The sequence below is a fragment of the Monopterus albus genome, unplaced genomic scaffold (assembly GCF_001952655.1).
Source record: "Monopterus albus unplaced genomic scaffold, M_albus_1.0 scaffold54.1, whole genome shotgun sequence".
Lineage (NCBI taxonomy): Eukaryota > Metazoa > Chordata > Actinopteri > Synbranchiformes > Synbranchidae > Monopterus > Monopterus albus.
The window spans coordinates 355,584-381,026 of record NW_018127934.1 but is presented as its reverse complement, the minus strand read 5'-3'; the positions used below and the strand labels follow the sequence as shown (position 1 = coordinate 381,026).

At 41.5% G+C, this 25,443-nt stretch overlaps 1 protein-coding gene across 2 annotated transcripts in view; it reads right to left on the bottom strand.

The window, feature by feature from the left end:
• The window catches only part of pdcd4a (programmed cell death 4a), a 33,755-nt gene extending 9,595 nt beyond the window's left edge, over positions 1-24,160 (bottom strand). Inside the window, exons 1-7 of one of the 2 annotated variants that reach the window (XM_020602007.1) lie at positions 23,744-24,160; positions 20,746-20,790; positions 20,317-20,361; positions 18,852-18,999; positions 18,440-18,601; positions 16,543-17,645; positions 1,883-1,967 (exon numbers count right to left, since the gene is read on the bottom strand). In XM_020602007.1, the coding sequence (XP_020457663.1) occupies positions 16,546-17,645; positions 18,440-18,601; positions 18,852-18,999; positions 20,317-20,361; positions 20,746-20,790; positions 23,744-23,794 (1,551 nt within the window). In that variant the 5' untranslated portion in view covers positions 23,795-24,160 and the 3' untranslated portion in view covers positions 1,883-1,967; positions 16,543-16,545. Of the gene's footprint in view, positions 1-1,263; positions 1,362-1,664; positions 1,968-8,523; positions 8,986-16,542; positions 17,646-18,439; positions 18,602-18,851; positions 19,000-20,316; positions 20,362-20,745; positions 20,791-23,743 lie in introns of those variants that run through there. The other variant, XM_020602008.1, reaches the window with a different exon arrangement.
• Between the last annotated feature and the right edge of the window lie 1,283 nt (positions 24,161-25,443).

Sequence of the window (25,443 nt, the reverse complement as noted above, 5' to 3'; positions counted from 1 at the left end):
AATCAGAAACCTTGCATATATCATTAATATATAGTATAAATAATTTAGGTCCCAACACAGAACCCTGAGGCACTAACTTCTAATCCAATTCAAAACCAATCTTCTGATCCCATATTTTTCTAACTTATCCATTAATAACTCATGATTGATTGTGTCAAATGCTTTTTTTAGGTCAATAAATATTCCCATCGTGTATTTCCTCTCATCCATAGCACTTGTTATGTCTTCCATTAGGTCTGTAATGGCCAGAGATGTCGATCGGTTCAACCTAAAACCATATTGGCAATCCAAGAGGATTTTATGTCAATCATATGTGTCTAATCTGTTATTAAAGAGTTTTTCCAAGATTTTTGAAAACTCTGACAACAGAAAAACCAGTCTATAATTTGTGAAGTTGTGCTTATCCCCAGATTTATACAATGGAATAACCTTTGCTATTTTCATATTATTGGGGAACTGACCAAGTCGAAACGACATGTTAAAAACATGGGTTAATGGTTTGCATATCTTGTTCACAGAGCAAAGCATCTTTTATATTCAGTGCATCCCAGCAGCAGCCCTTCGATATCAGCACATTTGTTTGACAAGAGACACAAAAGGCGAGATCCAATAGGACGCCGAGCTTTGATCAGTGGGCAAAACGCTGCTCCGCTCAACGGGCCTGACCAGCAACAACAGTGATAAACTAACCTGTTCTGACGATGCGTATTCATCGCTGGAAAAAGAAGCAACAGGGGTTTGTGTGTGAGAACAGACTGCTGATGCTCAAGTAATGGTGATATTCTGACTCAAAGATTTTCACTGCATCAAAAAAGAAACTCTCTTTAATGTAGAAACAATAAATGATGAGGTCTGGTGATTGACAAACTCGTCTCAAACTTTTCTGATAATAAATGCAAGTAATTTTTAAGGGAGAAAAACAACATCCATTCTCAAATGTGAGGACACGGCTTTTCTTTGTCTCGTGTGATAGTTAAACATAATTTTTATGACTGTGTTATCTTGGAATTTTACACAACACAAAACAGCACACTGCAGGACAGAAGACAACAATGAAGACGACAGACATTTATAAAAGAGACAACAGGTTTTACATTTGGTTTGTGCATATGAAGATGTAGTAGATGAATAAATAGGGGAAGAAAAAATTTAAAAGATTAAAAGGAGTAGTGGGGTGGGGTGGGGTTAAATCAGCAAATAAATAATTTCCACCCTGAACCACAAGCATCAGAAAAAGAGACGCAGGTCGCCATGCTCACTCACCTGGGAAGATTCATCATAGTTGGGGTCCCGTGCATCAGGCTCTTCATCTTCATAAACCATCCCAGCAGCCCCCCAGACTCCTTTCCCCCCTGCCCCGCCTGCAGACCAAAAGGTTAGCTTATTAATAAAACTTGTGGACTGATTTAAAACGGGTCATTAAACACACGTTTTCAACCAAACTGTTGCCATTATCAACATACGGTGCATATGTACAAAACAGATACCAAGAGTTTCTCAGCGTTTCATGATCCGAGCCGTTTTCCTTCCCACTCTGGCAGTTGAAGCTGTAACCTAAAGGAAGCCTACGTCTTCAACGCTCCTCTGAATTACAAAACTAAAGTTTCTTTCGTGCCGTATAAAATGTGTTACTCTGCCTTTAAACCTGTGTCTGCAAACTGTACCTTTTTTTGGAAGGCCCCTGCCCTTGCCCGTTCTGGATTTGCGGTCATTGGTGTTGACTTTGCCCTTTGGGCTGTGTGGGTCACTTCCTGCCACCTCTCCCGACTCAGAAAGGGACTCACTGGCTGAGTTGCGGGATGAGGACTTGCGCAGGCGGCGCTTGGCTTTGGCTTTGAGCCGCGCCTCATGGAGCGCTTTTTCCTGGGGCGTCCAGTTCCCGTTCACCTCTGCCTCGTTCAGCACATCGTCGTCGTCACTGTAGGGATGGTTAGCCTCAGCCAGGTTGTCATCTAACAAGAGCGTCCCTGAGATCCAAGAGGTCAAACTGTTAATTTGCTGGTAACAACTTGGTTTGTGTTGTGCCACAATGAGACGGTAATAAAAGCTGTAAACTATCTTTATTAAGCACAAGTGACTTGAGACATTAAACTGGACATTTTATTGATACACTAAATGGCCCAAAATATGTGGACATTCTATTGCTCTCAATTTGTTCTTGTTTTGGACCAGGTTGCTAAATTCAAATTAAAGTTGGTGATAATGCTTCAACAAACAGTAATATTTAAGGCAACGGTTTGGCAAATCACCGCAGTCAGGTTCCAGATGTTCTGGAAAGCCGCCCTAGAAGAGCAAAGCCCGTTATATGTCCAACAGTACTAATGTAATAGTAACATTCCTAGGCTAATTCAGATGCATCAGAGAAGGATTTATCTTTGTTGTGCTTGAGAATTGATCTCAGAAGTAAATCTAAAACCTAAAACAAAATCTGATGAATATTGTGTGTTTAAAACCAATTATCTGCTCTTATGGGATATAAGAAAATGGGGTAAATTCCAATTCCCTTAAACGTATCCATGTTTCAGCTGTAGAAGACGTCGTCTCGGTCTGTAAAAGTGTCCGCTGTAAACCTGAGAGGCGGGGTACACCCTGGACAGGTCACCAGTCCATCACAAGGCTGACAACCACACACACACACCTAGGGTGCTGTGAGACCACAGTGCTAACCACTGCTCCACTGTGCCGCCCCAAGTAAGATGTGCAAAAAGAACATGGGAGTAAATTGGAACTGAGAAAATGTGCGTATTCAGACAAGAGACCTTTCTTTTGATCCTTCACCTTAAACATCCAATCACCTACTAGTTTCTGATAAAGGGATGTGATAGCTCATAAATGACTACTGCTCTCAATGCATCCTCACTCATGGCCCCCTCCAGGCAGCTTCGTCCCCACTTGATCCTCGCCCCCTCAGAACAGGAATAAGAGCACTGGGACATTCTTCAAAGATGGCAGACCAGAACAAGTTCCGGGTCAAGTGAGGACCAAGGATCCATCACCTAAAGGAACTAGGGTTCACCCATGGTAACGGTCAGCATATGGCTGCACACATACAAGAAACAAGGCTCAAGGATTTAGTATGGAACAAACAACTCAAGGCTGTAGGCAAGAGATATGGATGATGATAAACTTACTGAAGACTACTGATCATTTGGTGTGTATTAAGAAAACTGAAGGAACACCTCTACACTTAAGCAAGAACAGCAACTCAGAACAACAACAACAAAAAGGTTTCTGACTGTATGTGCTACAGCCACCTCTACATCACGGTCGTGTTTTATACATCCACCCAAAGGTCGCACACTTTAAATCCCAGTCTTCACAAGCAGATGTTAAGTCATTCAAGGTGTCAACTAACTTAACAAACATGTGGTTTTTTAGGACTGTAATCTCACATTGCTTCTTATAGGTGTGGGGAAAGAGACAACAGCAGCAAGTGGGATCTCCTCCATGTGGGCATGGGAGGAAGGAGGGAGCAAGGGGGAACACTTGCTGGAGAAAATGCTGACACCAGGTTTTTTTTATTCCTCTGTCTTCTCGCGACCTGACTACATATGGCATGGCTGGGTCCACGACTGATCACATGATGAGGCTGCAGGAGAGGGGGAAGAACATGAGGAGGAGGAGGAATGTCTGAGGGTGTAATGAATACTCAGATCCCTCACTGTCCGCCCAGGCCCAAATGGCAGCTTGAGGATTTATGCCCTATAGATTATAGGACACACAGAAAACAGAGGGAGGAGAGGGCACCACATCCAAGCCACAGAAAACACTGACAACCTATAAAGCAGAAGCAGTTCTTGTGTTGCAATAGCACCAAATGGTTGAGTGTAATCATCATATTATTGTTCAGTTCATTTCACTCAAGAATGTAAAAACCAAATTAAATGTAGCACCTTTGAATAAAAGCAGGACACCTCCTTGCATTATTTTACTAAGAGCAGCACCACACCCTTGGCCTTCTATATCTGTAAACAGCCAACCATGTGTCATCTCCTCCTCCTACTCCTCCTCCTTCCCCCCATGTAGGTCACAGGGCCTGCCAGGATTGTAAATTAGGAACTAACCAATGGCAGAGCGCCAAACTCACGATCGGCCAATTGGAAAAAAAAAAACAAAAAAAAAAACAGAAAAATGAGAGGGCAGGAAAAAGTCAGAGCTGTTTGCCAAGAGGAGAGTTGCAAAACAAGCGTAACAGAATGCAGCCAAGCTAACTTTTTCAACACTGCAGACCGTGCACCTCTGTTAGTTGTTGTTGCAAAATGTGCCACAGCCCAATAGCGCTACAGCAACCTCACTGTTTAATCTTGCACACCTACTAGAGTACACAAGTAAAACCAAATACCAAACCACTCAACACTGTCATGACGGGCTTCAAAACTACCCCCACAGTTGTCCAGTTTGAAACACACAACCACACGTAAGCCAGCAGAGAACCTCCGCTCTACATGGCGTGTGGGCGGCTGCCGCAGCCAGCGGGCCTAGGCAGCTGTGCTGAGGCGTTTCGGTATCAATACAGTAGCAGTGTTTGTGAATGAGAAGGCAGTCAGTGGAACGGTTTCCCTTCCAGGGAACAGACCATTTTCACAACCTTAAATGCAACTCAGTGGGGATTTTGTTTTCCTCTGTCAAAGGCAGAAGTCAAAAATGTGGTTTTCCTTCTTGTTAATTCACTCAGATGTTTCACTGTGCAGAACGATGTACACTCAGATGGTAGTTAAGTACACCTAGATAAAATCAGTACAACACTCCTGCAAGAACTCCTCTGTTCACAAGGGTGATGATGTTCACCTTCATGAAGGAAGCCTTACTGCAGCCCTGCTGTATTAGACTGCTGTAGTTTTTGCTAGGTAAGTCAATGGGTGTACCTAATCAACTACAACAACAGACACCAGGCAGCTATTTTGCACATTCATGTGCTGAAGGGTTGGGTCAGTTTCTTTGTGCTGAACACATGTACAAGCAACATTTGCGACATACAGCCATTCTGCCTCCAGCAGGTGAACTTCTAAAATGAACAATAGGTGCAATACTTTTTTTCCCCTTGTGGGTTTTTTTTTTTTTTTTATTGTTTTTATATTGCTGTGCACACCGGGGGCCATTGGGCTGTAGTCCAGTTCCTTGTATTTTTTTATAATACTTGGCAATAAAGTTTATGCTTATGCTAATAAATTCAGACTTTTTGAATGGGGGAGAATGAGCAGGTGTCATTTTAATAATTTGAAACAAGATAACTGAATATTTTGGTGAAAACACAACATAACAGGCACATATTATTAGTGATAGTAATTGTTTTTAAATATTTTAAACCATGTCTGAATGAGCTCTTTAAAGACAGTAACTGGTGGTTATGCAGGTAAGACTGCCTTGTTTTATTTGTCACTATATTATAGTAGTTGCTAAACTAAGGCTTCAGGTTTTATCCCTTTTGAATTGGTTTGGTCATTGCTTTGCTTGGGAGCAGGTATAGCTTAGGAGGTAGCGCGGGTCATCTGCTAACCACAGGATTGGCGGTTCGATTCCTGGCCTCTCTAGTCTACATGTCGAAGCGTCCTTGAGTAAGACAATGAAGCTTTTGTTGCTCACGGTCATATCACCAATGTGCAAGTGGTTGTGTGCACGAATGGGGAAACAGTGTAAAGCTCTTTGAGTGAGCTTCAGTGGATAGAAAAACACTATGTAAGGCCATTTTCAAAAGGCTCGGAAAACTCACAAACTGCTTTGATTTGGATTCAACTTTGAGCAAATGAGGAAAGTTTTATAAATCTCTCTGCACCTTATACAACAAATCCAAGACTGCCAACAACTTGTACACTGTTTAGCTTCTGATGACAAGCCCGTGTCAGTTGTTTATACTGTAGCCAAAAGGTGGAGGTGGATGAGCTTAACAAGTACAGACCAACAACTCCGAGCTTGCAAAGAGACAAGCTCAAGATGGTTGCACACAAGGACAAACAACGCATTTAGAGAAGTCTAATACTTTGTTGCTATCATTGTACACCCGTTCTTCTTCACTTTGCTCCTCTTCGAGTTCAATGGCCGTACATTACTTTGTGAAACTTAATAATGTGCCCTCTAAAATATCCACTAAAAGACAACCCAACCAAAGCACAGACAAGCAAACAGAAATGTGGCAATGTCACATAAATATCTGCACAATGACATAACGGCACTACTGCACATGGTCCTGTAGCGATTATCTACTAAAGAAGAAAAGGGTGTGGACAATCTACGGGTTTTAACTGTCACTTCATTTAATGAAAGGAGACTCAAACACAGCCTACACTTGGTGCATATGGTGATATATGATTATATATGCACACAATAAGGGGCCTGGGTTGCAATGTGTGAATAAAAATCTCTTGTTTTGTTAATATGGTGAGAGAAAAATGAATAACTTCTTGTACTGGAAACTTTTGCTGACTAGGCTTCCTGGGTTACCCTCTGTAACTGCTGCAGAGCAACAACACAGACTAAAGTGCATGAAAAAGATTAGAGCAACTCAGATAAATGAAGAATCTGATAACATTTGTTTTTATTAACCAGCAAGTCAGCTACACAGAGTCACTGTAAAGCTTTGCATGGGTGGATTGTTAAACTGAAGAGATCTGGCTCAACATTTTTTGGCAGTGGGTTTATCCCATGATGTTTTTACTGTGTGTATTTATCCAAGGAGGTGCGCAAATGCTCTCAGAGGTGGGGCTCTACACGTGCTTTAAATATGCATATAGGACACTTCTCACAGCACAGACTGTGTTGCTTCTAAAATCAGAAGTCAGAAGGCCATTAACATATAATAAGTCACCTCCCATTTTAGCTTTTTATGTCAAAATACCAGAAAATCCAGTCCAAGTTAAAAAAAAGAAAAGTTTTTTTAAGATTTATTCACCAATAGCAAAAATAGCATCAGTCTCATGGCCACTACTTGCACCAGCTGCTGAATGGTTGAATCGTGTGTTATGCATTTAGTTGATTTAATCAATGTCAAAGTTAATAAAGTAAAACAAAACTAAGAAACAAGTAACCAGTTCCCATGTACTGATGAAGGCCATGAGATGTGACGTAGAACTCTCCAAACAAGCCAGTGAGTGGGCCCTAGCTTAACTTATCAAACTACTATTCCTAAGATCAAGAGCGTTCACAATAACAGGATGTGGTGATTATTAAATTTCCAAATGCAGTGAGCTGCTTGGTTTTTGTAAATATTTCTTTAACACCAAATACCTTTTGGCTTTTGGTCAGACTGGATGTCAAGTTAGACTTTCCTTTGACACACTGACAAACTGTACCATATCATTTAAGTGTGAGTTTGGTGTCCAGAACTGGCCCACAACTTGTGTAGCCCCCCCTTTTATTCCAGCTCAGACAATAGTCTCTGACCACCTCATCAGGCGAGGCTGCTTCATCAAGCGTGGCTGACCTTTTTGAGGAAAAGGGCCAGGGAATTTGTGTCAGAAAAGCATCCGTACGCTGAAGCACAGCTATCACACACACACACACACACACACACACATACCATGTGGTGTCCCACATGCACTCACATTTATCACCATGTAATATCATGTGAATCAAACACAATTCCGTGCAACCCCAGTTTAATGCACCTGCTGGTCCCAGTGCTAACTATACATCTCTTATATAACTAAATACACAGCAAGGCACAGATTATGTAAGGCTCTCCTATTGGCTCAGTAGGCTATACGTGTCGACGTCACCGCCAAACACAGGAAGTCAGCCTGCAAAGACTTCAAATATTTATTTAAAAAAAACGCTGTACAGTGACTGAAACCATTATTTGCACACTATACGTGTTGACTGATTAGTGAGCGACATCGACAGGATGACGTAAGCATCGGTGCTTGTCGGGTGAATCGAAATGACATCCTGTTTTTGATTTTCTTGATGATGCAAAGGGCCGATTTATTCTGCTTAGCTTATAAAAATCCAATAACACAGAACAGTAAAGGGGCGATAAATACTCGCTGCAGTGGTTTAAATAACGGTTAAGATAACCAACGTGATAGAAAACGTGTTGACATACATATCCATATGCACATTCAAGGGGGTAAAAATACGAACTGAACAAATCAGGACCCACAGCAGCTTTCTTTCGAGCAGTTTCTAGCTACAGAAAAATGTCTTTGTGTATAAACAGGCGCTCAGCAGCTGATTCCGTCTGCGCGCACGACGACTTGTCAAGCGGAAGTAAGCGCTGTGGCCTCGTCCAATCAGAAACGTGAAAGGGTTAAATGTAAAAGCAGTTCAACTACAAACACCATATCAAACTTAAAAAAAAATCCAACGGAGTTCGGTTCTAGTTGCAGCATCGAACGTGCACAGCTGTCAGTGCGCGGTGGTTGTCGCACCAGCGCTCGGTGTGTACGTGTGCGTGCTTTTAACAGAGCACATGGTGGAGCATGCAGAGACAATGGCCCAGAGAGAGTGCGCCAGCAGGCCCAGCGCTAGCTCTCAGAGACTATGCACCGAAATAGACTACACCAAGCACGGCTGAATTCTTTCACTCACCGTCGGCTTGCGGAGCGGTGGACCGCGTATCCACTTCGGTCGCCATGGCGCTCTCCAAGTGTTCGATTTAAAAATCCTCGCGAAGTGCTCCTCCTACCGAGCTGCAACAAATCCCCCCCAAAAAACTGCAAGCCAGACGTCTGCAGAATGTTTGTGCTGTACCAGTCTTCTGACAAATGACACCTAACGCAGGGGGGAAGCTGAAGTCCTCCTGACTCTTTTTTGCTGCAGGGTCTCAGCTGGGAGAACAAAAATTATGAAAATTAACTGCAAATAGTTCAGAAATGTTGAGTTAAGGAGAAAATGCAAGAGTTTAGCACTCTTCTCAGCGTTCACGGCTAGGAAGAGCAAGACAACTAAAGAGTGGGGGAAGAAGAAAGCACAGGTTAACTAGTCACGGTGCATTTCGACAAAACAGCCTGCAAGATAAACAAAGTCTGTTTATAACTTCGCAAAGCGATACGAGCGTAGTCACGTGGAGAAAACGCGGATGAGGAGTGGTCAGTCAAAGGGGTGGGGCTAGCCCACTCTGACCAATCACAGAGTGGGAAGAAACGTTGGCAGAGTAGAATTTACATCACTGTGAAATGTCCCTCATAGTAAAACTTCATTACATTACTTTCATTACAAAAACTAGAAAATAGACACTAGTACAAGGTGTCTGAAATCTCTCTCTCTATATATCTATATATATCTATATCTATATCTATATATATATATATACACAGACACACACACACACACACACTTGTTTTTACAATATTTTAATGATTTTGTCATGAAGTACACTACCCGTCAGAAGTTTGGACACAATTTTTCATTGCATTGCGTGTGCCCCACTTCTTAACTGCCAGCATATTTTGATTATATTTTAATATTCTGACATATAATTTTTTGCTTGGGTTCATAAATATTTTAATAGTGAAGATATATCAGGTTTACAACAGATACAACATAGTCATTACTCAATTAGAAGTACACCTACTCTGTCTGTCCGAGGCTGTTGTGTGTGTATCCCTTACAGCATTACTCCCACCTGCTTGCTGCCTTTAGAGGAAGCACTGTATGAGATACTCTTCCCCCCGGAGTCCCCTGGAGCCCCACTGCATAGTCCCCCACCGCCCACGTCACCACCTCTCTGGTCTGCTTCGGCTTTCATCCAGGCTGTCAGTTCTCGGCAGCCACAGGTTCTCCTCCTGTAAAAAGAAGAGACCACACATATGTGAGTACAAATCACCTTTCTGCACTAATCCAGAATCAAATACTGTAGGACTAAGCTCACCAGGTTTTCTGCTCTTCACAGGGAAGGGGAAGGTGCAGTGGCCTCGGGGCGCCATCTAGTGTCAAGACCTGCTTCCTACCGTCGTTCATTCCTCAGTTCACTAAATATTCATTCCGTTTTCATCTCTTCAATAAACACTTTCAGCTTTTTTGCTGTCAATCATACGGGTCCAACACAACTACCTTCCCTGACACAAATACATTAAAACTAAAAGTTACAAGCCTGATTTTAAAATGTAAGAAGTAGAAAGTTACAGATATTTGTGTTAAAATGTAGGGAGTAGAGTGCAGGTATCTGAAAAATATGCTCAAGTGCAGTAATGAAGTATTTGTACTTTGTTACTTCCTGCCTTTGACAACCAAGTGCATCAACTGCAGTTTTATATGTGTCAGTTTATAACTTTAAACATAACATTTAATTACAATATTTTCCAGCACTGCAGCATTTTTATTTTAATGGGGATTGCAAAAAGCAGTCACTGCTGGACAATTATAATGCCTTTAAAGTTGATATTACAGCACTATTTTCTGGATACTATTGTCCCTTCTAGCTACTGGTTCTGCTTCTCATCTGCATCACAGTATCTTCAACATGATGGTTGCCCATAATAACATGTCAGGCTTGTAATAATCATGGCTGGATTCACTTACAGGAATCCATGGGGCAAAAATGAACTAATGCACCCTCTTATTCCTTCTACTCTACCCAATTTGTGCAGTTTTCATTTCTATCTGGCCCCAGGTTTTCATTGTGCTAATATATAAACATGTCTAATTTAAGAATATGCAACTTGTAACCTTACAGATTGTAGGCTGTATACAAATCAGACAAGAGACCAACACATGATGTGGTTCCTCTGCTGTTCTTCACCTCTGAAATGTCACAGTTTTTTGGAAATACAGACCACTGTGACATTGCTGTGTTATGAGGCAGTGCACCTAAATATAGTTCAGCGCTAGCAAAATGCACCTGATTTCTTTAATGCAAATTGTAAGCACAAGACTGAAATAATGAAGGTCTTTAAATTAGAATTTGACACAGGAACCTTCTGCAGGACAGCCCTCAAGATTAGATAAGCTGGATGTTAGTTGATTTTGTGCTTTAGTCAAGCTTATTCCCAAGCACCTTTTCAATAAAATTAACACTTTAAGTAGTTCAGGCTAATTCAGTCCAGTCTGGAGCTTTTGTGGTGGACCCAGAACAATTTCCCTCTTTTCCTGATTGGAAATCCAGACTTAAACCACTAGTCAAAAGTTTGGACATGTTTTCCAACTGAGTAGATTGGAAAACTGTGCAAACATTTGACTGGTAGTGTAGTAATAATATTTCTATTGGGGCAACAAATGATTAAATCCTTTTTGTAAGTGAGAAGAACAAGTGCAAATAGGTCTCATCGAGGCAAATGGCATTTGATACATTACAAGTATGTATGACTAAAAAGACTTAGTGTTGTCATACTGTGTGTTACGGTCGTCAATAAAGTGAACTAGACAGAATCCCAGATCTAAAACTATTCTTCTGATATAGCTATTTCTTCATCCTCCTGATGAAGCTTTTAGACTGACTGATGATTCGTCCTGAGTCACAGTGACAGCTTCTCATGAGTGGGTGATTTTAGCTCCTTCCCTGCCTAAATAAAAGTTGGACTTGTGCTGTTTTTACAAGCAGAATTGCTGCTTCCCCTGGCAACGACAACAGTAGATGTATGTGGTAGCACTTTTCCGCATTTATTTCGACACAAAATCCACAGTTTTTGTTGAATAAAGTGTCCAACGTGGTTGAATTGCAATGAGCACCAATGAAAAAACTTCAAATGGAAAAAAATAAAACCCCACATTCTGGAAAAGCACCAAGACATGTGGAACCAAACATGTATTTAAAATTGTGAGAGCATCTTATGGTTTGGATTTCACATTAGAGTATGCATCAGAAATCTCTATGCTATACACCAAGACACAAAATCAGCTTGTTAATCCTGATGACATAAAAATGTTTGGATATTGATACCAACAAATATCATGTTAACAAATACCAACAACACTCAACTTTGGCCTCATAATAAGCAACAGTGATTTAACACCACAACAACACGGCTGACAATAACTCTCTCACACATGCATACAACACAGTGAAGAGCTGCAGGTAGAATTGCACAAAGATACCCTCAATGAACACCACAATTTTAATAATAGTCATTTGAACTGTTCCACACACAGATACACATAGACACTGCTATAAATCCCGCTGCTATAACTCTCGTCGTAGCTGCAGGAGTCAAAGGAGAACGCGTTGTTTCCCGGGACACAAACAGTCTTGAGTTATCCTGAATCAACAGGGTTTGTTTTTTTCCTGGCAAACTAGTTCAGCCTTATCAACGTGGGCTTTTTTTTTATTCATCAATTCTGGTCATTACAAAATTAAGTCAGTACAAATATAGAGTAAATGCTATCTTCATAAGGAGAAGTAAACAGTCCATTGCAGTCAAAACCCAGCAAGGTAACAGTCTTATATCAGGCCTTGGCCTACAGTGGCGATCAAGGTAGAGTTTGGGCATTTTGTCTGTACATACTAGCTGCTGACAAGGCAAAAGGAATAAAACTAGTTCTATAAAGACTGAAATCAGATCAGTCTGGCTTTAGTGTGAAATCAGAGTTGGGATCAAATTAGCCCCATTTGTGTCTCGCATGCATTCCCATTATATCAAAGTCAGAGAGCTAAGCTTTTTTTTCTGTAAGATAAATACCAGATGATCTCTGAAAAACCCAGGAGGTTGTTTAACACCACTTTCAGAATCCTCAAAAACAATTCTCTCCATCTGGATAAAAATATATTTAGTGCCCTGCAAGATAAAAATTAATTATGACTATTTTCTGAAGTTGCAACTTTAACATTTTTTATTCTTAATTATATCCAGTGGCTTATGCAGAACAGGATTAGGGCCATTGTACAAAATTTGACTTCTGAATTTTTTTTCTCTCAGAATTTAAGAGAGATTTTAAGAGTTTACGGTCAGAATTTAGAGAAAATTTGTCAGAACTAAAATAAAATTTGTACAGTGGCCCTAATCCTCTTCCATCGGGTCTTACTGTTCAATACAGCTCAAGAAAAACAAAGGTTTCTGAGCTTCATGTCTACATAAATATGTTACAGTATTGTCAGAACACATATGTACTGCAAACTACCAGAGTACTTGATTCTGCTCTGTGTGGGGTTTTTTGGCACAATTTGTGGTCATTTGTACACAACAATATTTTTAGGTTTTTGTGGAGTCATTTCATGCACTGATATTCTTAATTCATCAGAAAACAAAACACAGTTATTGCATGTGCAACCCTAGATACACGAGATGTAACATAAGACTCAGGGCCAAACTTCATTAGTTGGTATAAAAATATATAAAAACACTGGTATAAAAATATAACATAACATCATACAAATGGAACGTGGATGTATATTACTTCCAGCTATCATCTTTGTGTGGAATTGGAAATAGAGCTGAAACTTGGGAAAGTGATTATAAATCTTTTAAACAATGTAGTGCGAGGATATTTATTTGTTTTTATCCAAGTGGACAGAAGAGACTGAGGAATCTGGAACTATGTTCAGAACAACAAGCTTCCAGGTTTTTTAAAGATTGTCATACAATGGTAACAGACAAGAGGCTCAACCTGGAGCTAAGGTAAAATCAGATCATCTGAGTTTGCACTTGGGAGAAACCTTAAGCCACAGCCATTAAAAATACTGTGTTATGTACAATCAAGGGTCTCTGCCCAGCACAGCTCACAGATCACTAAAGAAGAGGTAAATGTCTTTGTCAATACTATTGCTAAATACTATTTTTGCAAATTTTACACATACACCTATTGGGTATATTCTATAAAGAGGCTGCTAAGCACTGCTAGAAAAAGGTTGCCTATTTGATGTACAACTATACACAAGTTACAGAAAACACACACACTCACATAGCAGCATTAAACTACACAATGCCTAACAGAAGGTCTATTTTCATCAGGCACCATATACTTAGATAAAGAACACAGATCAGCTAAAACTAATGAAAATGAAAATGGTGACTACCCATTCCTTAAAATAAAACTCCAAGCCAAAAGGCTTTTATGTTGATATGTCAAGAGAATTAACAGTCACCTCTGAGACACACCTGTGAGTCACTGCACAAAAAGCTTTGAGCAGAGACAGTCAGAGGATGACAAGATGGCCTTCATAATAAAACCAAACTGTAGCACACACGTATTTGCACATAATAGACACACATGAGTTTTCTTTGACAAATAAAGATATTGTAGAGCTCAATCGAAGAAAACTGTTGAAAGGTTTGCCTTAAACAGTGAAGCCAAGGACACAACAAAGTGGCCATTTGTCTCATAACGCTAACGTACAAAATTAGACTTGAGAAATTCTCTCTCTCTCTAAATCCTGCTCTATTTTTGAGTACATTTTGTACTGAGAATTTACATGTGTGCTATTCCCACTACATACTGAGGTTTAATCCTACAAAGTACAGAGCTTCAGTCATGGATATCACACTCCACCTACTGAGGCAGAGACTATTCTGCAGTGACAGACACTGTACAACTGGACATCAATTGATAAATGATTTTACATCCACAAAAAAACAGTATCAACCAGGATAGATTTAAACCAATGAGTTTAGCCACAGCAGTAATCAATAGAGCATCACTCTAAGTGTGACTTTAAACCCTCAATTCATACATTTGTGATATTTACTAAGCATTACTTAACTCAGACAGACATTACAATGGGCACTTTAATTCAAAGTGTCTTCTCAAATCCTACACCTGGCAGACTGCATTGCCCTGCTGCAGTTTTGGACACTTTTCCAGAGGTTTGTAGTCAACTATCATGCTATAAAAAATTCTCCATAAATAACATTTAAGTGGATTTTTTTTGTTGTTGCAACGCATGTCCTTTTACATTCAGTATCAGTGATGAGATTAGGCATAAAGTTTCTGCCTTGTAAAAACTCAACAGTCCATCCATGGATTTACATTGCCTTGTAAAAATGGCAGCAACCAACCAGGAACATTTTCAAACACTTTAAATCCAAAGTCAAACAGTCAGATAATTACATAGTATGTTCATATAACAGTCTGAAACAACAATGTATACTTATTGTAAAGCTTTGCCACCCACACATTTTATTCAAAGCTTGCACCCATTTCCATTAAGGGAACCACTTAAGACACAATGCATAACCTCCCCATCCCCCGAATCAGTCGCCTTCTGCCACATTTACCTGTCACAAACAGAAGGAAGTAGGCTGGCGAAAGCAAAAATTCACTCTATAGCAAAAAGAACCATTATTCTTAATATTTCAATATTTGAGAACCCAAGTTCCTCAACTGTTATAGTTCAGGTCAGTGAAGTTATATAACAATTATTTTAGAGCTGCTGATTAAGGAGCTCTAAAATAGAATGAAATTAACAAATACTTTCATGATTTTGCATAATAAACATATCGCTAATGATAAGCAGTCTTGATTATCTTTACAAATGCTGATCAAGCCACCTGGGAGGTGGAAAGCAACACATACACCACTGTCACTGCTGTACTATAAACAGTGGTTCCCAACCTTTTTCTTGGATAAACTGTTAAACTGAAAGAATATTTTGTTGTGACCCATCACACATTGCATATGCTAATAAGTTGTCAACTGTTCCACCAAAGATTGATTTTCGCAGTTTATCTTAAAATCTTAAAGTGGTAAAACGATCCATAATTCCACAAAAAATGATATAATAAAGAATCACCAGGAAACAAAGTTATTCTGTAAAGCAGAACTCTGTTTTGCAGTGAAAAGATAAAAAGTAAATGGTAGAGGGATGTTGGTATGGTGACACCAAGCCACTCATAAAAAAATGGATCTGGTTAGCATTTGGGAGAAAACGGGGGAATTCATTAGCATGTTCATCATTTCACATGCCTCCTCCAAACACACAAACCAAACTAACCATGTTTCATCATCTTTTCTCCTCCTAGTCTTGATTTGTAAGAAGGTTATTAAACCTCTCGCTCTTTTCTACTCATTTGACTGAGGCCGTGTTTGGACTGAGCTAAGGTGTGAAACAACGCCGCCCTCTCCATTCATTTCTATGGGGGACCGTGTTCACTGTAGCTGGCACCAGCACCACTGGGGGCTCAGGCCAAACGATGCAGCTCCATGTGGCAAAAAAAAAGTTGGATCTGGTTCAACTTTTGCCGCACCGGACGGTGACAATCATTCGGCAAAGGCGGTGTGTTGATGAATCACAAACGGGGGACGGCCGCAACATGGGCGCCCACCGGAAGAAGACTCTTTTGTTTACCTTGTTAGCATGAGTATTCACTGCTATTCACTCTCGAATTTGGGCCACAGTTAATGCACCATAACGACACGCCATGTTTCTGTTAGTTAGTGTACGGGATGCTAAACAGTGTTTTTATCTATCAATGCCAACACAGTGGTGGTAGAAACTGGAGCTGAAGTAGAGTAGGCTACGTTAGCAGCATGGCTAACCAAAACACGATGGAAAACTCGCAGGCTGGTGACATGAATGAAACTATTAATGTTGACTTGTCACAACGTGGCTGTATTGTACATGCCTACAAGACTCCCCCTGCAACCCCTCACCCCTCCAATGCAGCCCCTTGCGTAAAAGCACATCAGGAAGCTGTGTTTTAGGGTACTCAGTCTCAACGCCCGCTAAATCTTACTGACAGTTTACGAGGACTCCACAGTGACGATGGCCTCGCTTGTCTTCTGGATGCTACTGGAGGATGAGGAGACATGGGCCCGCTGCTCAGCACCGTCGTTCACAAGAGGCTTCACTCGGAGGGAACAGTCCACACTGTCATGTAGCACGTCTGCCCTTTCCTCCCCCTTCAACACCTCTTTTCCCCCTTTATCAAACTGTCCCTTCTGCAGTTCCTCTCCCTCGTGTTCCTCTCTTTTCACATGGCATCGACATACCTCGATGCCTGAGTCACCAGTTAGTCGTCGATGTCGGAAATGATCCTCGTCATCAACTTCGTCCTCCTCTTCCTCCTCTTCTTTTTCTCGTTTTTGCTCCTCTTTGCTGTTACAATGCATGGAAACGGCCACATTTGATGAGCAGAGAGCCTCTTTAGGCGGAGAAGGTGTGGACTTTGGGACCGGAACATGAGGCAGGGACTCTTCTTCTTTCTCCTTCTGAACAGCCATGGCTCCAAGTTGGTCTGAGGGGGCAAGAGGATGGGCTTGACCAGGAGGAAGGGAAGATAACAGGATCAGGGGACAAAGTGGGAGGCGAGATGGGTGTGAAGAACGGGAGTGTAAAGGAAGAGACAGCGGTGGAGCCAAAGACGAGATTCCTTCACTACCACTAGAGGAACGTCTCTGTACAGGTACAACATCCGGCGTACCCGCAGGTATGACGTCCGGTGGAAGTGGTGGGGAGGTTGTTGACGTGAAGGTGGCCCCAAGTCTTGGGACGATGGTGCACTCACCCCCTGTCTCACTGGGTGTGGAGATGTGGCTGCTGTCATACGTCTCGTCTGTTACCTGGACAGAGAAGGAGGTGCTGGAGGGTGAAGTGAGGGAGCACGACTCGCAGGAGCAGCTGGTGTAGTTGTCAGAGCTCTGAGAGGAAGTCAGGCCACTGGAGCCGGGGCCCAGATAGGGAGGGCAGGGGTGACGGTGGTGGTGATGGTGGGGGTAAGAAGAGCTAGTACCTGCCATGGCACCTCCCTGTAGGGCGAAGACAGAGCTGTAAGGCGGAGGAGGGGTGCTGGGTTGCGCAGCCACTTCCTCATAGGAAGGTAACTTGAAGGAAGCTAGGAAGCCTGTGACAAAGGAAACATCAACTCAGCTGTGCAATCTGCTCCGTTGTTTGGTAGAATAAGGATAGTAATAGTCTACATGCTTATATTTTTTAACCGTCAACAAATCACTTGGAAATACCAACACACATAAGTTGATCCTACTAGCATGCATTGTCTGTAAAGCCACTCCCTTATATTGCTTCTTCCTTCATGCATTAGACCCCCACTGTTGTCCAGAATACAACCCACAATGTTGCACTGTAACTATTCAGTCACAGTCATTATACTGCCATTGTTTATATGAACCCCATTAATAGTACAGTAGGTGTCGCCAAGGTAACAACTAATAAAAGTGTCTGAGTATCATGAAAAGCACTGTATAAATAAAATGTGTTCTTCTTGTTATTTATTATTAACTAATAAAACAACAAAAGAGCAGACCCCTCCAAATGGAGTTGTGCTAAAGCTATTTGTTTTCTCAAAAGCTTTGCACAAAAAAAGAACTTGTGATATACAGTGCTGTATTTAACAGTATTCAAGCTTTAGACAGCATTTTTTCAGACTCTGATTTGATTTAATTTGATTTGATTTATTCTTTCTTTCAAGCATGTAAAAAACAGTTGATATGTCAACACACATAATTTTACACATGTCCAACAAATGCTAATCCAATATCAATGTGCTTATACCTAGTACATGCTTGAATGGAGTAGGACGAAGTCAGACACTGCAGCTAACCTGGCTGTAGAAATAACTTTAAAACATTTTTAAAATGTGAAAAAAAAGAAAACATATTTGCAGTGAAATAAACATACTGAGGTCCAGCATTGAGGATGGATAGTTGCAGGCCCCATTATAGGCAATCAAATTGATCTCTCTCTGTCTCTGCTGCTGCTGGATCCTCAGCTTGGCCCGGCGGTGGCGGTAAGCACAAAAACAGCTGAAGAGGATCAACACCGTCCACAGCAGCCAGAACCCTGCACGAAACACGCATTCTTTAATCTGAACTCAGTCTCAGATCTCATATTACACAGACACAAAAGTTGCCAAATTTCCCATTACTGCTGTTCATTCTGCAAAGCTAACACTTCATAGCTATTTCCTAGCATTGTTTGCAGTCGTTTTAGTATGGTATCAACTTTCAGACAACACACTTGAAGCAGGAAATAAAATTCAAATATAACTTTATAGCAACACAGTGGACAAGAAATCAGACATATGACTTACACCAGAGTTCATAATAGTAAGTACAGCAGCCTGTCTCTCCGCAGCAGTGCCCTGTTTCACACAGGTAACCTGGGTTGTTGTTTACTCCAGGACAGTACTTGGGGCTGATTACAGGCTGGCTACCAGAGCCCCCATGCTGCTTCACCACCTAGTGGACAAAATGGTTGCAATGGTTAGTCCACAGTATAAGAGCTCATTCTTGACCTTGGTGAAAGTAGTCTGACAACATCTTATTTACTCATTGTTCACTAATTAGCTCATTATTAACAGAGTATGAGGTCAAAACAGAACTGGAGGCCCTTCACATCAGACCCCAGTCATTGAAAAATCCACCTAGTATCACCTGACTTGGGTGTTTTTTGTTTGTTTATTGGCTTTGGCCACCTGCGGCCAACATGCTCAATACATTATGGCAAGCATAAGCAAATAGCTGCCATTTTACACAGTAAACAGATAAAGCATCATTAGCAGCGATTTGTAGTCACATTTGTGTCCATCTAATGAAACCAATATTATTCAGCTTTTAGCTCGATTTTGGTCTCCACTAACTTGTGGAGGGTGGTTTGTTCCCTTCAGGTTGGTGGACAGTTTCTGCCTCAAGTGGAGGAGTTCAAGTATCTTGGGGTTCACGAGTGAGGGAATGATAGAACGTGAGATTGACAGGCGGATCGGTGCAGCTTCTGTAGTAATGCAGTCGATGTACCGGTCCGTTGTGGTGAAGAAGGAGCTGAGCTGTAAGGCGAAGCTTTCGAATTACTGGTCGATCTACGTTTCGACTCTCACCTATGGTCATGAGCTTTGGGTCATGACCGAAAGGGCAAGATCCCAGATACAGGCAGCCAAAATGAGCTTTCTCCGCAGGGCGGCCGGGCGCACCCTTAGAGATAGGGTGAGGAGCTCGGTCACCCGGGAGGAGCTCAGAGTAGAACCGCTGCTCCTCCACATCGAGAGGAGCCAGCTGAGGTGGCCCGGGCATGTCCCACCGGGAGGAGGCCCCGGGGAAGACCCAGGACACGCTGGAGAGACTGTCTCTCAGCTGGCCTGGCAATGCCTCAGCATTCACCCGGAGGAGCTGGAGGAAGTGTCCGGAGAAAGGGAAGTCTGGGCATCTTTGCTTAGACTGCTGCCCCCGCGACCCGGTCTCAGATAAGTGGAAGAAGATGGATGGATGGATGGATAACTTGTGAGTGGAATATCCTGCACTATCAAATGCTGTTCACCTAATCAATAACTGTGTCAGTCTGCTCTTGGATGCTGGGCAGGTAGCTTTTATGGCTGCTGCAGCTGTTGACAGGGCTGATATGAGCCCAATGCTGAACCAAAACAATAACGTTGTGGGCCATAAAACCAAAACAATAAGTTACAAATGCTAAAATACTAGAAATACTGTTTACTTCACACATACAATAATACATTACCAAATATAAAGCTACAGGTTAAGATTCAGTTAAAAAAAAAATCACACCTTATTAACTGTGCGCATGTCAGCCTCCTTCTGAGGAACAGCCACCTAAAATAAGAAATGAAAAGACCACTATGAATTTTACATCTTAATCATTAGCAAGTCACTGTGAGGAAGACAAGTGAAGAAATAAACCCAGACATTAAACATTAAATGCTTGACATATAAAAAGCCTGAGGAGGAGAGGCTAGAAGAGCTCAGACACTTCAGAAAAACTATAAACCATAATAATGATGCAGCAAGAGGAGGTTGCTAAATCTGTTAACTGTACATAGTTACCACACATGAGACTCTAGTGCTAAAAAATAATTGTGCACTGCCATAGCAACCACTGTGGTTATGTTTCGAGGCCGCTTTAACTTATGTGGACAATGCTTTATATCACCCAGTGGTGTGAAATGTTTAGTTGTGGTTGAAGGTTGTGTGCCATACCGTAGCAGCTTCAGTCCTGTCGAACCCCTGCAGGGACATTGTCATCTGGTAGGAGACATACAGTACAATGGTTAAGATGGAGCAGCTATAGTAGAGAGAGGAATAATATGATGTAAATGGCAAGAATAAGGAAATGACTGGTGTTACATTTCCACTGACTAGGGCACATGGTTCACAAGAAACTGATTATACTGTGTGGTAAATCTAGTAATGAAGCATGACAACAAAAGGCCACTACAGGCCTGTTTTCCAGTCGGAAGACACTGGTCGCCCCTCAAGGAGACAGGAAGGTCAGTGGCTTTTTAATAAAAAACCTGTTTCTCCTCTATGAGTTGAGAAAGGAGACAGAACACACCACTTCCCAGATGTACTCCTAAAACCTTACCTGCTCTCCCTGTCTCTTTCTTCTTTTGTTTGCAAAATATACACCTCTAAAACTGGGAGTCCAAAACCCAGAGATATTCATTTTACAATGACTAAAGACAGAAAAAAAAAATCTTAAAAATGGCTGTCAACCTAATGTTTGGCAACTTTTCCTGATAAATACCACACCAATACCAAAGCTGATTAATTTTCTGTTGATCAACCAACCAACAGAGCATTAAAACAAACACATACTGTATATATGAAACTTCTATCATACAGACTGACACTATAATGATTTGTGTCGACATATTATCCGCAGCTCTGTATGTTCTAGCTACAAATGCAATGTCACTGTGCAGATTTCAAAATTCAGAGTGTCACTCATGCCTCTGCAAATGTCATGCAGGCCCACTGCATAGAAATTCCTGTGTTTGCGCTGCTGGATATGGGACCATTGTCAAATAACAATGTGGGGACACTGGAGGCTAACTGGCTTATTACACAGCAGGCCTGCAGCCATGTAAATGAGACCTCTGCTGGTTATGCAGTCAGCACGGACAACAATGTCGGCCTGCAGCACACAAATGTATGTACATACACATATGCCAGCTATTAACAGGTTCACAACTACAATCTATTTATTAAGTATCAAATGATAATGCGTCACATTTCTTAGAGCAACCAACTCCGACTGTACATGTGACATCAGTAGCCGTTAAAGGTCCTGGACACACTCACATTCTCTGTGGAATCTCATTCACAATAGTGCACAGTAAGCACTTCTTCAAGACCTGATGCATCCACAAGTTTACTGTATAAATATTGTGAAACACAACACAACATGGCACTTTATCGATGTCTAGTCAAGGACATACAAGGCCCAAAAACTGGCACTGGAGCATACAATGCAGATAACTCGGCTTTTCTGTCTAAAATGATCAAAGATTCAGTAAGGCACAAATTTGTGCAAGGATTCAAAGCCAAGTTTAGGTACATGGCACTTTTCGGTACTTTTTGGTAGACAAAAAGCAATGAAGTTTTTATGAGAAGTTTTAAGTTCCGCAGCATCAGAGACATCCATACTGACAACCAACTGCCAAGATATAAGGTTATTTAATGTTTCTTTTCTTGTTTTTCCATCTACTTTGCTACAAGAAATTATATACAGGTAAATAAGAGACCCTCCAAATTTGTGTCTTTGTTTCTGATACTGTTTAATTAACTCAATAGACCCGTCGCGCTGCGTATACAAATGTCAACTATAAGCTCAGGTGGTTCATAAATAAGCTTTGATACTGTTTTGAAAGTCAGAGTCAAGAGGGGAAATATTCTGACATCTGCGACGTTGAGCTGAATTCCTGTGGTAAGACCACCACACAGCACTGTGGATAGGCACCAGTGTGAAGAGATCATTCAGGCTTCCCCCAGAGACCACGGGCTCACCACAAATTACTTCCTCCCCTTGGGGTCACACAAGTCTCCATGGCATCGTCGCAAAAATCATGAGTGAGGGGAAAAATTAGGGAAAAGCTGTAAGAGGTATGCAAACTTCTCTAAAATGCCACAGAAACGCTCTTCATTTAAAGGTCAAACTTGTCAACCTGATGTTAAACTATACAACTGTAATGACTTCTAAAGAAAGAGAGGCCAAGGTCTCACTCTGCTGAATCAAACTCAATGTCAGACTGGAATTCAAGGTAGACAGGGCAAAACTTGGTTTTTACAGCCTCTTTACAGCCAGTTTGGCAACACTGTACTTAGTGACACCAATGGTGCAAACTGAAATTTAACAAATAATCATGATTTTTTAAAGCTGTTATCATGTGACAATAACTGGCTGAACATAATAAACATCTACATTTATGTTGAAAGTATTCAGGGATACTTCTGGGCACCTTCAAAATACATACACTGTAAGCCTGTAAATAGAGCTGTGGAGTAAATAGAGCTGTGTAAGCCTACAAGAGATCCAAGAGGGTGTTGGACAAGCAACTGTGCACGACATTTTTAGGCAATGAAAGGATATGGGTCTGGAAAAAAGAAAGCTCTTTTAATCACATCTGCACAAATTAGGGTGAAACATGTTTTCAAAACTACAATGAATATTGAAGTTTGTGTCAACAAGTCACAAACTACAAGTGAAATCAATAATATACAACATTACTTTAGTATTCCCACAGAAAGCTAACCTGTGGTTGCTCTATCGATTTAGAATCTGATTTTGGTCCTTTGCAGTAATAATAATAAAAAAAAAAACTAGATAGATAGATCATTTTCTGGTTATTTTGTTCATTATTAGGCCCACACCTACAGACTAATACTTAAGATGCCTGTAGACTACTGACTACAGAATAACAGACTACACACACTCAAGTAGAAACCATGCCTGACTGACTTCACTGAACACACAAACATTTGCTGCAGTGGTGCAAAAATGCTGCTTTTGTTTTTTAAAATGTGCCAAAATATACAACAACTCAAGCTAAGGAATAGAGAAGACGGACAGGACAAGCTGAGGCCACTGTTTGTCAACAAGCAGCACTGGCCCGAGGGAAGCGTGTTGCTCTGCTGAATCACTAAAGCCCAGCTGCTGACAGCTGTCTGGGTGTAGGAGAGCTGTGCAGTACGTTACCTCCTCAGCCTTCAACCCCAGGCAGAATGTCAGCGTTTTCTCCGGATCCATGGCGAGAGCGGAACACCAAGCTAAACAGAGAAAATACAAATGCAGAAGTGGGATGTTTATCCTAAACCCCCATCACCTCTGCCCCGCTCCACAGACAGGGTGGCCTCTCCATCCGCCATTCCCGCGGACGGACGGGCGGACCGATGCGCGTCGGGAGCCCCACTCGGCGCACCCGGTGCTGCAAGGCCAGGCTCCCCGCTGTTTCACTGAAGGCGCCGCAGCATATAACCACGTACGCGTAAATGTCGAGTCTTGCTCGCTGTGTTGACAAAAAGATGTTTCAATCCTTGTTTTCGCAGAGAGGGCCAAAGCTGTGCGTGACGTCATGCTCCTCCAGCCCCCAAACTAATTGCATGGAGGCGCTGCGGCGTTGATTGGCCGCCTGAGCTCCCAGCAACAGACGCACAGATGCGGCTTCAGCTTCATTTTTTCTTTCTAAACATCTTTCTATCGCCGTAAAAGCCACTACTAAACATAAAATAGTGTAACATATAGCTGTACAAATGCGAGCTACACAGCCAGGATGAGCCAGAAGTCTCCCTGCAGGTAAATTAGTGAACAAGCAGTAGAGGTGTTAAGGTGTTAATGGAAACTGCTTAGGCTACCCATAAGCATCGTGTTGAATTATTGCTGCATTATGTTCAGATCATATTGCTGCAAATGGTTTGCGAAGCTATACAGTGGCTATTCAGACCTCTTCACTTTTTGCACACTCTGTAGGAGATTTGAGTTTAAATTGACAAATTAGTCATTTTCCTGGCAAAATAAAAGTGAAACAAAATAAATAAATCTATTCAGAAATACCGTTACAACATTGACTGGTTAATAATGTATTCTAGAGACAAATCCAGTGAGGTGTAGGTGATATTTTGTGTCTATTTGTCACAAGAGGGCAGCAGAACACAGGCTTTTGCTTTTTGAATCATTTTTCTACCCTTTGACCCTGAGGTTGAATCAGTGGCCTGTGACTAAAAAATATGACTCCAATTAAAACTGTATTGTTACAGTAACTTCTCTCTCTCTCTCTTTGTGTGTTTGTGTGTGTGTGTGTGTGTGTGAGAGAGAGAGAGAGAGAGAGAGAGGCCCATGACACAAAAGAGGGAACAAGGAAACAGGCATTTCCATTTCCCCGCCTGTTGTTTTCCCCTTATTTCATAACATACCTGTGTTTTAAACTGCTCACATGGGCTGAGCTCTTGTTCACTGGTTTTGGTGGTGTAATTGAGTGTAAACCCATTAAACCATCTGGATCAAATACAGCACTTGTAATCAGGGTGTTTTAACTAGTTAGAGGTGTTGTGCTGTTTATCATTATTCCATACCGGTGACATCTCTGCACTAAAACCTTGAAGAGAAGGAATCAGTAAGTCAAAGCAAGATGAACACTGAAGCCATGGTGAACGCTGGACCGAACACCCACATAGTGACAAAACGTGACAAACCAGTTCCTCTGACCTATAATGTGTACACCTGCACACAGACAACAACAACAAACCCATATGCATCTTAATGGGAAGTTATTAGTTTTAGTGAACATTAATTTTGCTCAAAGACATACTGAAAGATTCAGAGCAGCTATAGCTACACCAAGCTATGTCACACAAGACTTGTCAGTGGGAAAGTGAGACTATTATTTAAACAGAAACACT